Below are 14,856 nucleotides of genomic sequence, written 5' to 3' on the forward strand. Positions count from 1 at the left end.
GCGGGAGTGAGGGGCACTGGCAGGGCTGGGCTGGCAGGGGTTGTGGGTTGGGAGTGAGGGGCGCTGGCAGGGCTGGGCTGGGGGGGCTCCGGGTGGGGAGTGAGGGGCACCGGCAGGGCTGGGCTGGCAGGGGCTGTGGGGCGGGAGTGAGGGGCGCTGGCAGGGCTGGGCTGGCAGGGGCTGCGGGGCGGGAGTGAGGGGCGCTGGCAGGGCTGGGCTGGCAGGGGTTGTGGGTTGGGAGTGAGGGGCGCTGGCAGGGCTGGGCTGGGGGGGCTGCGGGTGGGGAGTGAGGGGCACCGGCAGGGCTGGGCTGGCAGGGGCTGTGGGTTGGGAGTGAGGGGCACCGGCAGGGCTAGGCTGGCAGGGGCTGTGGGGCGGGAGTGAGGGGCGCTGGCAGGGCTGGGCTGGCAGGGGCTGCGGGGCGGGAGTGAGGGGCGCTGGCAGGGCTGGGCTGGCAGGGGCTGCGGGTTGGGAGTGAGGGGCGCTGGCAGGGCTAGACTGGCAGGGGTTGTGGGTGGGGAGTGAAGGGAACCGGCAGGGCTGGGCTGGGGGTGCTGCGGGTGGGGAGTGAGGGGCACCGGCAGGGCTAGGCTGGCAGGGGCTGTGGGTTGGGAGTGAGGGGCGCCGGCAGGGCTGGGCTGGCAGGGGCTGTGGGTGGGGAGTGAGGGGCGCCGGCAGGGCTGGGCTGGCAGGGGCTGCGGGTTGGGAGTGAGGGGCGCCGGCAGGGCTGGCAGGGGCTGTGGGTGGGGAGTGAGGGGCGCCGGCTGGGCTGGCAGGGGCTGTGGGTGGGGAGTGAGGGGCGCCGGCAGGGCTGGGCTGGCAGGGGCTGCGGGTGGGGAGTGAGGGGCACCGGCAGGGCTAGGCTGGCAGGGGCTGTGGGGCGGGAGTGAGGGGCGCTGGCAGGGCTAGACTGGCAGGGGTTGTGGGTGGGGAGTGAAGGGAACCGGCAGGGCTGGGCTGGGGATGCTGCGGGTGGGGAGTGAGGGGCACCGGCAGGGCTAGGCTGGCAGGGGCTGTGGGTTGGGAGTGAGGGGCGCCGGCAGGGCTGGGCTGGCAGGGGCTGTGGGTGGGGAGTGAGGGGCGCCGGCAGGGCTGGGCTGGCAGGGGCTGTGGGTTGGGAGTGAGGGGCGCCGGCAGGGCTGGCAGGGGCTGTGGGTTGGGAGTGAGGGGCGCCGGCAGGGCTGGGCTGGCAGGGGCTGCGGGTCGGGAGTGAGGGGCGCCGGCAGGGCTGGCAGGGGCTGTGGGTGGGGAGTGAGGGGCGCCGGCAGGGCTGGGCTGGCAGGGGCTGCGGGTTGGGAGTGAGGGGCGCCGGCAGGGCTGGGCTGGCAGGGGCTGTGGGGCGGGAGTGAGGGGCGCCGGCAGGGCTGGGCTGGCAGGGGCTGCGGGTGGGGAGTGAGGGGCGCTGGCAGGGCTGGCAGGGGCTGCGGGTGGGGAGTGAGGGGCGCCGGCAGGGCTGGGCTGGCAGGGGCTGCGGGTGGGGAGTGAGGGGCGCCGGCTGGGCTGGCAGGGGCTGTGGGTGGGGAGTGAGGGGCGCCGGCAGGGCTGGCAGGGGCTGCGGGTCGGGAGTGAGGGGCGCCGGCAGGGCTGGCAGGGGCTGTGGGTTGGGAGTGAGGGGCGCCGGCAGGGTTGGGCTGGCAGGGGCTGCGGGTGGGGAGTGAGGGGCGCTGGCAGGGCTGGCAGGGGCTGCGGGTGGGGAGTGAGGGGCGCCGGCAGGGCTGGGCTGGCAGGGGCTGCGGGTGGGGAGTGAGGGGCGCCGGCTGGGCTGGCAGGGGCTGTGGGTGGGGAGTGAGGGGCGCCGGCAGGGCTGGGCTGGCAGGGGCTGCGGGTCGGGAGTGAGGGGTGCCGGCAGGGCTGGCAGGGGCTGTGGGTGGGGAGTGAGAGCTGTGGGAGCAGAGCTACAAATCCGCTGTTGTTCGGAGCCAGGAAGCAGCTGCTGTTCCAGGACAAGGGCTGGCGGAGGCGCTTGGTGGCCCGGGTGCCCCGTACCGTGCGGCCTGGGCTCTCTGGCTGGGAGCGGAGCGCAGGCGAGCGGGAGTGGGGCTGGCTGCGGGGGGGTTGGGGCTGGCCGCTGCACATGGGGACTCACGTGCTTTTCTCCTCCAGGTTGAGGAAGGTCTGGATCACCAGCGGCACCTCAGACTTCACGATGTACAGGTAGCTGGACATGGCTGTGGGAGCAGAGGGCCGGGGGCAGCCCCGGCACGGCCGTGTTACCGGCATCCAGCTGTGCCCGGGGCTGCCCAGGCCGCGTGAGCCCGGGAGCTTGCTGGGCCGCGCGAGGAGGGCTCTGGGCGAGGGCTCTGCCGGAGCTGCTCGGGGCAGGCGCCCTGGCGTGGGAAGCTGGGCGGGTCGGCTCTGCCCTGGGATCTCAGAGACCTCAGTGGGACGAGCTAGAGCCCAGCAGCCCCCGCTGGCCCAGGCTGCTGCAGTCGGGCCTGGACAGGGCACGTGCTCATGTGGATCCCGCCGCGAGGGCCAGGGTGGCCCGGGGGCTCCTGCAGCGCTCCTCAGTCCAGCACTGAGCACCTCTGCTGCCAGCTGAGGCCCGGCCCCTCCTCACAGGGGCCAGCCGCACAATCCCGGTCTCCTCCCGGACTGACGGACCTCGACTCGGGCCTCCTGCCGATGGGACTCCCTTTCCACGACCCTGTGCCACCAGACCCCCTCGGGACGCCCGCGCGGGGGGGGCGCAGCGGCTCGCTGCCCACGCGGGCGTCTGCTCTGCTCCAGGACAGCGGCTGGGCTCGGGCCGGTTTCCAGACTCTGAAGACAACAGACGGCTCCACCGGAGCCCCCGGCCCGCAGCAAGCACCAGCGCCGGTGTGCTGGTCCCAGGCCCAACCTGCGGAAGCCGGAGTCCAGGGCGCCCCTTGGGCGAGACCCGAGGCGCTCTCTGACCTGGGGCCTGGGCGCTGGAAGAACCTGCGCGGCTCTGGCACGACTGGGCTCCAGGACCGCAGGCTGCGAGGAGGGGACGGGCCGTGGCCCAGGGGACGCCGGCGTGTCAGGATTCGCTCGGGTGGTTCTGGCCGGCCAGTGTGGCAGAGGCGCTCGGGGGGACGGGTTTGGTGCCTAGAGAGGACGACCCCGGCTGGGGCTGTCGGCGGCCCTGTCTGTGAGGAGTTTGCCCTGGTTTGACCCACTCGGTGGTGCCCCACACCGCCTGCATTACAAGCAGAGCCCCCCACTAGGCACCCTGCAGCTGCCAGGTTGGGTGAGCCGCTGCAGGACAGCAGCTAGGGCTGCAGGACACGAAGGGAGGGGCCCCGGGGCTCAGCCCCCACCTACCTCCAATGTTCTGCAGCGTGATGGCTATGGCCGCAGCCAGCTTCCCCGGCGTGCCAAAAGCCCGGTAGCCCAGCTGCTCATAGGCACGGATCCCTGCCGGGACAGCGATCGGGTGAGACCAGCCACAGGGGCCAGGCATCGGGGCAGGGCCTGCAGGGAGCCGTACCCAGGAGTGCCGGCCCCAGCCCAGCCCCAGCACCCAGAGACCTCTGGCCCTCCAGACACGCCCCCCAATTCAGTGCAACCCCCGGGTGGGCAACGCTGAGTTTGGGGCCCATGGCGCCCCCCAGGCACACACAGGGCTGTGGTCCCCTGGCCGTGCCAGGGCTGTTCCCACGTCCTGCTGCCCCCAGTCCAGCTGTGCCAGGAGGGGCCTGGTGCACACGAGCCGGCAAGTGGGCACTCACCCACGATCCCTGAGGACTTCAGCAGCAGGTGGATGGAGTAGCTGGACAGCAAGGCTACCATCGTCAGGAGGAAACTGGAAGGAGATGGAGATGAGCTCGCTGGGGCAGAGCCCCGGGACAGGCGCTGGTGACCCGTGTGTCCTGAGGTGCCACCGAGGGCTGCATTCTCCCGGCACGCTCATTGCACACCACAGCCCTCGGGCCTCAGTTTCCCGCTCTGGAGCCGGGGTGGGGGTGCCCATGGCAAGGGTGCACCTAAAATGGGGGGATAAGGAAGGCCCCAAGGAGGTGGGCGAGCACAGCCATTTGCCGGCGGATGTACTGATGGGGGGTGACCTGGAGAACTGGCCAAGTGAACGCCCTCGTGCCCTGGTCTTGACCTGTAGCCAAAGAAAACGAGGGGAGCATTCCCCAGGTTCGGGGGCACAGGCCCAGCTAAAGCCACAGAAGCCACAAGGGCCAACCCTGAGAGAAAGGGGGCCCCCAAAAACCAGATCTCACAGGCCAGGGCTGCTGGAGCCAGGCAGGGAAGGGGAAGTGGCTTCCGCCCCTGCCCCAGCCGAAGAGTTCCAGGCAGAGAGACCCCTCCTTGCAGAAGCTGAGGGAACTGGCCAGTCTCAGCCCAGCTCCACAGCTGGGGGAGGGCTGCAGGGAGAGATTCCTGTGGGAAAAGGGATTCCTGTACCGGGAATGGGCTCCCAGATGCAAAGCGGAGCCATGGAAGGTCCAGAGGTAACTGGTGGTTCCCCAAAAGTACCGGCGCAGGTTGCTGTACCTAACCCATGACGTCCTGCTCGCAGGACACCAGGGGATCCACCGCACCAGGGAAAGGTTGTTACAGAACTTTTTTTGGCCAGGGATCTTTGCAGCTGTCCGTCTGTATTGCCTGTCCTGCGATCCCTGCCAGAGGGTGGGGAAAACCCGAGACAAGGGGAAAGCTGCCCTGAGGCCACTGCCCATCATAGAGGAGCCTTTCCAGAAAGTGGCTATAGACATAGTGGGCCCCTTCAGCAAGGCAACGCGTTCGGGGAAGAAATATATTTTGGTAGTGGTAGATTTTGCCACGCGATACCCAGAAGCTGTGGCCCTGACCTCTATCGACGCTGACACCGTGGCGGATGCACTGCTGTCCATTTTCAGCAGAGTGGGGTTCCCCAAGGAGGTCCTCACAGATCAGGGGTCCAACTTCATGTCGGCCCTACTGCAAAGTTTGTGGGACAAGTGTGGGGTCCGGCACACCTGGGCCACAGCCTACCACCCGCAGACCAATGGGCTGGTCGAGAGGTTCAATGGGACTCTGAAGCAGATGCTGAGAACCTTCATGAATCAGCACCCCCATGACTGGGACAAGTACTTACCCCACCTGCTGTTTGCATACAGGAAGGGGCCCCAGGAATCCACGGGGTTCTCCCCGTTTGAGCTGCTGTACGGAAGAAGGGTACGGGGACCCTTGGACTTGCTCAGAGAAGAGTGGGAGGGGACGGCCTCTCCTGAAGGGGAGTCAGTGGTACAGTATGTACTGACCTTCCGGGAAAAACTCACCGAGCTCATGGGCCTGGCCAGGGAGAACCTCTCCATGGCCCAAAGGAAGCAAAAGGTCTGGTATGACCGTAACGCCAGGGCCCGAGCCTATGCCACCGGGGATCAAGTGATGGTCCTTGTACCTGTGCGGCGGAACAAGCTGCAAGCGGCCTGGGATGGACCCTTCAAGGTCGTCAAACAGCTGAATGACGTGAATTATGTGGTGGAACTGTCGAACCGGGCCCACAGCCACCGGGTCTATCATGTGAACATGATGAAACCTTACTGGGACAGAGAGAACTTGGTGCTGGCCGTGTGCAGGCACTGGGAGGGGCAGGGGGATGATCCCTTGGTGGATTTAGTCACAGGGACTGGAGCCGGCTCCTTGCTGGAGTCTATTCCCCTCTCAGACCAGCTGACCCCTGCCCAGCAGACGGAGATCAAGGAGGTGCTGCATTCGCACCAACAGCTGTTCTCGGACAGACCCGGACGCACTGACCTGGCTGTCCACCGAATAGAGACAGGCACCCACACCCCTATCAAGTGTGTGCCATTCAGAGCCACAGGGAGGACGGCTCAGGACATAGAGCGGGAGGTTGAAGACATGCTGGCTCTGGGGGTGATCCAACCCTCGTCCAGCCCCTGGGCCTCTCCCGTGGTGTTAGTCCCTAAAAAAGATGGGTCAGTTCGGTTTTGTGTGGACTATCGCAAGCTTAACGCCATCACTGTCTCGGACGCCTACCCCATGCCCAGGCCTGATGACCTTTTAGACAAGCTGGGGGGAGCCCATTACCTCACCACCATAGACCTCACCAAGGGGTACTGGCAAGTGCCATTAGACCAAGATGCCCGTCTGAAGTCGGCTTTCATCACCCCTGTGGGGCTCTACGAGTTCCTGGTCCTGCCCTTTGGCCTCAAGGGGGCACCCGCTACCTTCCAGCGTCTGGTGGACCAGCTACTGAAAGGGATGGAGAGATTTGTCCTGGCGTACATGGACGACGTTTGCATCTTCAGCCAGACATGGGAGGACCATGTGTCCCAGGTCAAGCGGGTGCTGGACTGACTCCAGAAGGCTGGGCTGACTGTCAAGGCAGGGAAGTGCAAGGTGGGAATGGCTGAGGTGACCTACCTGGGCCACAAGGTGGGCAGCGGCTGCTTAAAGCCAGAGCCAGCTAAAGTGGAGGCTGTCAGAGATTGGCCAACACCCCAGACTAAGAAACAGGTCCAGGCCTTCATTGGGATGGCGGGGTACTACCGGAAGTTTGTGCCCCACTTTAGCTCCATCGCAGCCCCCCTCACGGAGCTGTGTAAAAAGGGAAAGCCTGACAAGGTGGTCTGGACCGAGCAGTGCCAAGAGGCCCTCTGCGCGCTGAAGGAGGCTCTGGTCAGGGCCCCAGTGCTGGCAAATCCAGACTTCAACAAGCCCTTCCTGGTGTTCACCGATGCCTCAGACGTGGGGCTGGGGGCGGTGCTAATGCAGGTGAATGACACGGGGGAGAAACACCCCATCGTGTACCTGAGTAAGAAGCTGCTGCCCCGGGAGCAGAACTACGCAGCCATAGAGAAGGAATGTCTGGCCATGGTGTGGGCGCTGGGGAAGCTGCAGCCGTACCTGTTTGGACGGCGTTTCACCGTGTACACCGATCACTCACCCCTGACCTGGCTGCATCACATGAAAGGGGCCAACGCCAAGCTCCTGCGGTGGAGTCTGCTCCTGCAGGACTGCGACATGGAGGTCGTCCGTGTCAAGGGGAACAACAACACCACAGCCGATGCCCTGTCACGCAGGGAGGGCCCCGAACTTCCCCAGGTCACTGGCTAAGTGACCCCGCTCAGTTCGGTCTGGAAGCGGGGAGAGATGTGATGGAGTGGAGGGAGTGCATGTGTGAGTCAGGCTGGATGTCTGAGGCAAGCAGCAGCTCCCAGTGGCTAAGGATGACCCTGGGGCTACAACTGGCAGGTGACACCTCTGCCTGAACAAAGAGCAGGGAGGAGCCGAGCTGGGTTTTGAATCGGGGGTGGCGGTTAGAGGCTAGGAAAAGGGAGAGCTGGAAGGCAGCCAGCCTGAGGAGGGGGAAGCTACACCCCAGAGGGGCACCCCGCGGGGTCTTCTCCCCAGGACGGGTCGGAAGGACTGTCTCTGGCTGCTGCACTGACGCTCCTGTGAGAAACTGGACATCTGTTGCCTAATAAACCTCCTGTTGTACCTGCTGAGTGAGAGTCACTCCTGCCAGTGGACGGGGTGCAGTGCAGGGGGACCCCTGAACCCCATCACACACCTCCCCACAGGTAAACAATCACCCTCGGGGGCCTTTGTAACCCAGGCTGCCAGGTGAGCCCTTTCCTCCTGCAGAAGCAGGACACAGGCGGAGGAGGGGCCTGGCTGGGTGAATCGGAGTTGGGCTGGGAGTGGAAAAGTCTGGGCTGGCTGGAGAGGGAGGAAGGGGGCCAGGCCCCTCTCCCCAGGACAGATGGTGCTGACGGCTTCTGGCTCCTGCGCTGACCTGTCTGCTCTGCGCTGTGTCCCTCTTGCCCGATCACCTCCTCCTCTCCCTGCTGGCGGGAGTCACCGCTGCCTGCCGCTGGGGTACCTGGCCTGGGGACGCCCTCCAGCGTAAACCCCCTTTCCTGTCAGTGAACGCCCCCCACATGCGCACGACCCTCGCCCCACGCAGCCCTGAGCCTAGGAAGTAACACGCCTACAACCTGTGGGAAGAGAACCCAGGCGTCCGGGCTCCTGGCTCCCAAGACCGCACCCCTGCTGGACACAGGCCATGCAGAGCAGGTCTCTTTCCAGCCCCCAGCAGCTGGCTGGGTCACCGTGTCCCTGGCCCACTCTGTGCCTCAGTTTCCCTGTTTCCAGGGGCAATAACGGCACCTTGCCGCTCGGGCATTGGACCGTTTTCACCCACCCGCCATGTCCCGCACCCCGCCCATCCAGGGCCGTTTCCCACAGACTCCCGGGTTCACGCCAGGGCGGCTGCTGGCTCACCGGGAGCATGTCCGGCACGACCCCTTGCTCAGACGGGATGGCTCGGTCGGCCCCACGCCAGGCCCCAGCGTCTCCCTCGGCGGAACGGCTCCCCAGGCCTCGTCCTGCTTCGGAACCAGCCCTCAAACCCGGCCGGTCTGCACAAGTGCCAGGCTGTCGCCATGTGCGGTGAGGGGCAGGGGAGGGCCTGGCTTCCTGGGTGGCTCCCGAGGTTTGGGGCGCAGTGTCTGGGCACAAGCCCTGGAGGCTGCAGTGGGGGCTCTCTGGGGGGCCAGACCCAGTGGACCTGGTGGCCAAGCCATGCCCAGCCCCACCCCCGAGCTGTGCTCCAGCCCCGCTCCGCCCCCAGCCCTGGCTCCGCCCCAGAGCTGTGCCCCAGGCCCCGCCCCCTGCCCTGGCTCCACCCCCGAGCTGTGCCCCGCCCCTGACCCGAGGCGCAGGGGCTGCACTCACAGGAAGAGCAGGATGCCCGTGTTGGCCATGGCGTATGCCAGCCCCAGGATCCCGCTGCCCATGATGGCGTTGCTGAGGTTGAAGACGGACATGCCGAAGGACGTCTTCCCTTCGAACTGCAGGAGGGGAGGCAGCAGGTCAGGGCCTGTGGCCGCCCCCTGGATGAAGCCCGGCCCACTCACAGCGGCTGCAGACACGGGGGGGGACGGGCCCATCAGCAGAGCCTCTGGGCTCCTACCCCCGCCCCTCTGGCCTGTACGTTCCTGCTACCTCCACCGCCTGGCCTGGTGCCGCAGCCGGGCCAGCCGAGGCCGAAGGACTCCTGGGAGTGTGCCCCTCCCGCGCCCGGCCGGGGGAGTCCCCCCAGCAGCTGAACGAGCCCCCGGAAGCAGAACACGCGGGCGGGGGTGGCGGGAAGGTGGAACCCGGCAGCAGCACCAGTAGGCTTTTATCCTCGAGGCTGCCCTAGAAGGCAAATGGGTCACGCCCGGCACTGGAGGTTTGTGGTGAAACCGCAGACCCCGGGAGCTCTGCCCAGCAATCTCCACGCCTTGGGACGGGCTCTGGGGCAGCCCAGCAGGGCAGGACTGTGGGCCTCTGCCCGCTGTGAGGCCTGACCCTGGCAAGCACCCACGCAGCAGCCACCCGCCAGCCCCCGCCTGGACTCACGTCCGTGAAGTGGGTCTGCTTCCTGTCAGGGATGTGGGGCAGGAACTCCTCCATCTCCGCCAGGGGGGGCTGTGTCTCGTCAAACCTGGGTGGAGGCAGGGGGAGAGCACAGCCGTCGACCACGCCCCCAGGGATGCCACCGTCTGCCCCACCCAGGCTCCCAGGCAGAACAGGGCCAGGCCACTCCCACTCCTGCACCGCCCCAATCCCACCCCAGGGCGCTCCTCTGGGCAGGAGGCTCCCCATCTCTGATGGCACCCAGGGGGTACATGCACCAATGCCGGGAAAGGGGAAACCTTTGGAGGGCTCTCTCTCTCTCTCTCTCTCTCTTCCCCTGCGGGGGCGGCAGGTAAGAGAAAGTCTTTCACACCGAGAACATTTGCAGGCTGAGGGGGTCTTTGTCTGGGAGGCTGACGCAGGGGGCCAAAGGGACGATTGCCCCCAAGCAGCTGGGACGAATCCTGTAACTCTCCTGGCCGTCTCCTCCTCGGCACACGGGGCCGGGAAGGCTCAGGCAGATGCCACCAGGCTGTGGTTCTTTGGAACTGGCGAGGCCTCCCTCAGGCGCTCGCGCATTTGCTTTCTTTCCCCTGCACTCTGTGACTTCTCTGCTGAACCCCAGGGAAGTGATTCTCGGGGCTGCAGCCGAACGCTGGCGTTGTTATTACATCCCGCGACTCCGGGGGGTTATTTGCTGTCTGGGGATGTCTCCGTGTTGCGGTTTTGTGAATACGTTGCTTTTTTAAAGCACTGCTCTGGGCCAGGCTTGTGGTTATTCAGGCCGTGGAGTGACAGGTCAGCTGTCAGACTGCAGCTCTTTGGTCCCAAGCTCTCTCCTGAGGGAAGGCTCAGAGCTTGGGGTACCCACAGGGAGACGTCTCACATGTGGGGTTTTCTCATGTGGGTGGCAGCGGCGACGACCCCCAGGGTCAGGGAGTCTGTGACCTGGGGGAGCTTTTCTTCCTGCAGAGCCATTACAGGGAAGGGATTTTTCAGGTTTGCGAGCCCTGACGTTCTGCACTCGGTGGGTCAGAGTGGGGAGGCAGCCCCGACAGTCCCCAAGGGAGTGACTGACCCCAACCCTTTGCACTCCTCCACTTGACTCAACATGCCCCACAAACACGATCCCATCCAGGCGGGGGGAGCCCTGGGGACACTGCAGCCCAGGGAGGCTGGGTCTTGCTCTGCATCCCTCTCGCAGGGCTGGGAGAAGCTCAGGGCAGGGCTGGCAGGGGCTGCGGGGCGGGAGTGAGGGGCACCGGCAGAGCTTGGAGAAGCTCAGGGCAGGGCTGGCAGGGGCTGTGGGGTGGGAGTGTGGGGCACCGGCAGGGCTGGGAGAAGCTCAGAGCTGGGCTGGCAGGGGCTGTGGGGTGGGAGTGTGGGGCATTGGGAGAAGCTCAGGGCAGGGCTGGCGGGGGCTGCGGGGCGGGAGTGTGGGGCATTGGGAGAAGGTCCGGGCAGGGCTGGCGGGGGCTGCGGGGCGGGAGTGTGGGGCATTGGGAGAAGCTCAGGGCAGGGCTGGCGGGGGCTGTGGGGCGGGAGTGTGGGGCATTGGGAGAAGGTCCGGGCAGGGCTGGCGGGGGCTGCGGGGCGGGAGTGTGGGGCATTGGGAGAAGGTCTGGGCAGGGCTGGCGTGGGCTGCGGGGCGGGAGTGTGGGGCATTGGCAGGGCTGGGAGAAGCTCAGGGCAGGGCTGGCGGGGGCTGCGGGGCGGGAGTGTGGGGCATCGGGAGAAGGTCCGGGCAGGGCTGGCGGGGGCTGCGGGGCGGGAGTGTGGGGCATTGGGAGAAGGTCCGGGCAGGGCTGGCGGGGGCTGTGGGGCGGGAGTGTGGGGCATTGGGAGAAGCTCAGGGCAGGGCTGGAGGGGGCTGCGGGGCGGGAGTGTGGGGCATTGGCAGGGCTGGGAGAAGCTCAGGGCAGGGTTGGCGGGGGCTGCGGGGCGGGAGTGTGGGGCATTGGGAGAAGCTCAGGGCAGGGCTGGCGGGGGCTGCGGGGCGGGAGTGTGGGGCATTGGCAGGGCTGGGAGAAGCTCAGGGCAGGGTTGGCGGGGGCTGCGGGGCGGGAGTGTGGGGCATTGGGAGAAGCTCAGGGCAGGGCTGGCGGGGGCTGCGGGGCGGGAGTGTGGGGCATTGGGAGAAGGTCCGGGCAGGGCTGGCGGGGGCTGCGGGGCGGGAGTGTGGGGCATTGGCAGGGCTGGGAGAAGCTCAGGGCAGGGCTGGCGGGGGCTGTGGGGCGGGAGTGTGGGGCATTGGGAGAAGGTCCGGGCAGGGCTGGCGGGGGCTGCGGGGCGGGAGTGTGGGGCATTGGCAGGGCTGGGAGAAGCTCAGGGCAGGGCTGGCGGGGGCTGCAGGGCGGGAGTGTGGGGCATCGGGAGAAGGTCCGGGCAGGGCTGGCGGGGGCTGCGGGGCGGGAGTGTGGGGCACTGGGAGAAGCTCAGGGCAGGGCTGGCGGGGGCTGCGGGGCGGGAGTGTGGGGCATCGGGAGAAGGTCCGGGCAGGGCTGGCGGGGGCTGCGGGGCGGGAGTGTGGGGCATCGGGAGAAGGTCCGGGCAGGGCTGGCGGGGGCTGCGGGGCGGGAGTGTGGGGCACTGGGAGAAGCTCAGGGCAGGGCTGGCGGGGGCTGCGGGGCGGGAGTGTGGGGCATCGGGAGAAGGTCCGGGCAGGGCTGGCGGGGGCTGCGGGGCGGGAGTGTGGGGCATCGGGAGAAGGTCCGGGCAGGGCTGGCGGGGGCTGCGGGGCGCGAGTGTGGGGCACTGGGAGAAGGTCCGGGCAGGGCTGGCGGGGGCTGCGGGGCGGGAGTGTGGGGCACGGGGAGAAGGTCCGGGCAGGGCTGGCGGGGGCTGCGGGGCGGGAGTGTGGGGCACTGGGAGAAGGTCCGGGCAGGGCTGGCGGGGGCTGCGGGGCGGGAGTGTGGGGCATCGGGAGAAGGTCCGGGCAGGGCTGGCGGGGGCTGCGGGGCGGGAGTGAGGGGCACTGGGAGAAGGTCCGGGCAGGGCTGGCGGGGGCTGCGGGGCGGGAGTGAGGGGCACTGGGAGAAGCTCAGGGCAGGGCTGGCGGGGGCTGCGGGGCGGGAGTGTGGGGCATCGGGAGAAGGTCCGGGCAGGGCTGGCGGGGGCTGCGGGGCGGGAGTGTGGGGCATTGGGAGAAGGTCCGGGCAGGGCTGGCAGGGGCTGCGGGGCGGGAGTGTGAGGCATCGGGAGAAGCTCAGGGCAGGGCTGGCGGGGGCTGCGGGGCGGGAGTGTGGGGCATCGGGAGAAGGTCCGGGCAGGGCTGGCGGGGGCTGCGGGGCGGGAGTGTGGGGCACTGGGAGAAGGTCCGGGCAGGGCTGGCGGGGGCTGCGGGGCGGGAGTGTGGGGCATTGGGAGAAGGTCCGGGCAGGGCTGGCGTGGGCTGCGGGGCGGGAGTGTGGGGCATTGGGAGAAGCTCAGGGCAGGGCTGGCGGGGGCTGCGGGGCGGGAGTGAGGGGCATCGGGAGAAGGTCCGGGCAGGGCTGGCGGGGGCTGCGGGGCGGGAGTGAGGGGCATCGGGAGAAGGTCCGGGCAGGGCTGGCGGGGGCTGCGGGGCGGGAGTGTGGGGCATCGGGAGAAGGTCCGGGCAGGGCTGGCGGGGGCTGCGGGGCGGGAGTGTGGGGCACTGGGAGAAGGTCCGGGCAGGGCTGGCGGGGGCTGCGGGGCGGGAGTGTGGGGCATCGGGAGAAGGTCCGGGCAGGGCTGGCGGGGGCTGCGGGGCGGGAGTGTGGGGCATTGGGAGAAGCTCAGGGCAGGGCTGGCGGGGGCTGCGGGGCGGGAGTGTGGGGCATCGGGAGAAGGTCCGGGCAGGGCTGGCGGGGGCTGCGGGGCGGGAGTGTGGGGCATTGGGAGAAGGTCCGGGCAGGGCTGGCGGGGGCTGTGGGGCGGGAGTGTGGGGCATTGGGAGAAGCTCAGGGCAGGGCTGGAGGGGGCTGCGGGGCGGGAGTGTGGGGCATTGGCAGGGCTGGGAGAAGCTCAGGGCAGGGTTGGCGGGGGCTGCGGGGCGGGAGTGTGGGGCATTGGGAGAAGCTCAGGGCAGGGCTGGCGGGGGCTGCGGGGCGGGAGTGTGGGGCATTGGCAGGGCTGGGAGAAGCTCAGGGCAGGGTTGGCGGGGGCTGCGGGGCGGGAGTGTGGGGCATTGGGAGAAGCTCAGGGCAGGGCTGGCGGGGGCTGCGGGGCGGGAGTGTGGGGCATTGGGAGAAGGTCCGGGCAGGGCTGGCGGGGGCTGCGGGGCGGGAGTGTGGGGCATTGGCAGGGCTGGGAGAAGCTCAGGGCAGGGCTGGCGGGGGCTGTGGGGCGGGAGTGTGGGGCATTGGGAGAAGGTCCGGGCAGGGCTGGCGGGGGCTGCGGGGCGGGAGTGTGGGGCATTGGCAGGGCTGGGAGAAGCTCAGGGCAGGGCTGGCGGGGGCTGCGGGGCGGGAGTGTGGGGCACTGGGAGAAGCTCAGGGCAGGGCTGGCGGGGGCTGCGGGGCGGGAGTGTGGGGCATCGGGAGAAGGTCCGGGCAGGGCTGGCGGGGGCTGCGGGGTGGGAGTGTGGGGCATCGGGAGAAGGTCCGGGCAGGGCTGGCGGGGGCTGCGGGGCGGGAGTGTGGGGCACTGGGAGAAGCTCAGGGCAGGGCTGGCGGGGGCTGCGGGGCGGGAGTGTGGGGCATCGGGAGAAGGTCCGGGCAGGGCTGGCGGGGGCTGCGGGGCGGGAGTGTGGGGCATCGGGAGAAGGTCCGGGCAGGGCTGGCGGGGGCTGCGGGGCGGGAGTGTGGGGCATCGGGAGAAGGTCCGGGCAGGGCTGGCGGGGGCTGCGGGGCGCGAGTGTGGGGCACTGGGAGAAGGTCCGGGCAGGGCTGGCGGGGGCTGCGGGGCGGGAGTGTGGGGCATGGGGAGAAGGTCCGGGCAGGGCTGGCGGGGGCTGCGGGGCGGGAGTGTGGGGCATCGGGAGAAGGTCCGGGCAGGGCTGGCGGGGGCTGCGGGGCGGGAGTGTGGGGCATCGGGAGAAGGTCCGGGCAGGGCTGGCGGGGGCTGCGGGGCGGGAGTGAGGGGCACTGGGAGAAGCTCAGGGCAGGGCTGGCGGGGGCTGCGGGGCGGGAGTGTGGGGCATCGGGAGAAGGTCCGGGCAGGGCTGGCGGGGGCTGCGGGGCGGGAGTGTGGGGCATTGGGAGAAGGTCCGGGCAGGGCTGGCGGGGGCTGCGGGGCGGGAGTGTGAGGCATCGGGAGAAGCTCAGGGCAGGGCTGGCGGGGGCTGCGGGGCGGGAGTGTGGGGCATCGGGAGAAGGTCCGGGCAGGGCTGGCGGGGGCTGCGGGGCGGGAGTGTGGGGCACTGGGAGAAGGTCCGGGCAGGGCTGGCGGGGGCTGCGGGGCGGGAGTGTGGGGCATTGGGAGAAGGTCCGGGCAGGGCTGGCGTGGGCTGCGGGGCGGGAGTGTGGGGCATCGGGAGAAGCTCAGGGCAGGGCTGGCGGGGGCTGCGGGGCGGGAGTGTGGGGCATCGGGAGAAGGTCCGGGCAGGGCTGGCGGGGGCTGCGGGGCGGG

The 14,856-nt window shown here is 69.3% G+C and overlaps 1 protein-coding gene across 2 annotated transcripts in view; it reads right to left on the bottom strand.

Annotated features, from left to right (window-relative positions):
- SLC38A3 (solute carrier family 38 member 3) overlaps positions 1-14,856 on the bottom strand; it is a 61,592-nt gene that overhangs the window by 15,039 nt on the left and 31,697 nt on the right. The window contains exons 3-7 of one of the 2 annotated variants that reach the window (XM_075004979.1): positions 9,331-9,415; positions 8,662-8,777; positions 3,696-3,769; positions 3,289-3,381; positions 2,087-2,168 (exon numbers count right to left, since the gene is read on the bottom strand). In XM_075004979.1, the coding sequence (XP_074861080.1) occupies positions 2,087-2,168; positions 3,289-3,381; positions 3,696-3,769; positions 8,662-8,777; positions 9,331-9,415 (450 nt within the window). Of the gene's footprint in view, positions 1-2,086; positions 2,169-3,288; positions 3,382-3,695; positions 3,770-8,661; positions 8,849-9,330; positions 9,416-14,856 lie in introns of both variants that reach the window. The other variant, XM_075004980.1, reaches the window with a different exon arrangement.

Source organism: Carettochelys insculpta, chromosome 11, assembly GCF_033958435.1.
Source record: "Carettochelys insculpta isolate YL-2023 chromosome 11, ASM3395843v1, whole genome shotgun sequence".
Classification (NCBI taxonomy): domain Eukaryota; kingdom Metazoa; phylum Chordata; order Testudines; family Carettochelyidae; genus Carettochelys; species Carettochelys insculpta.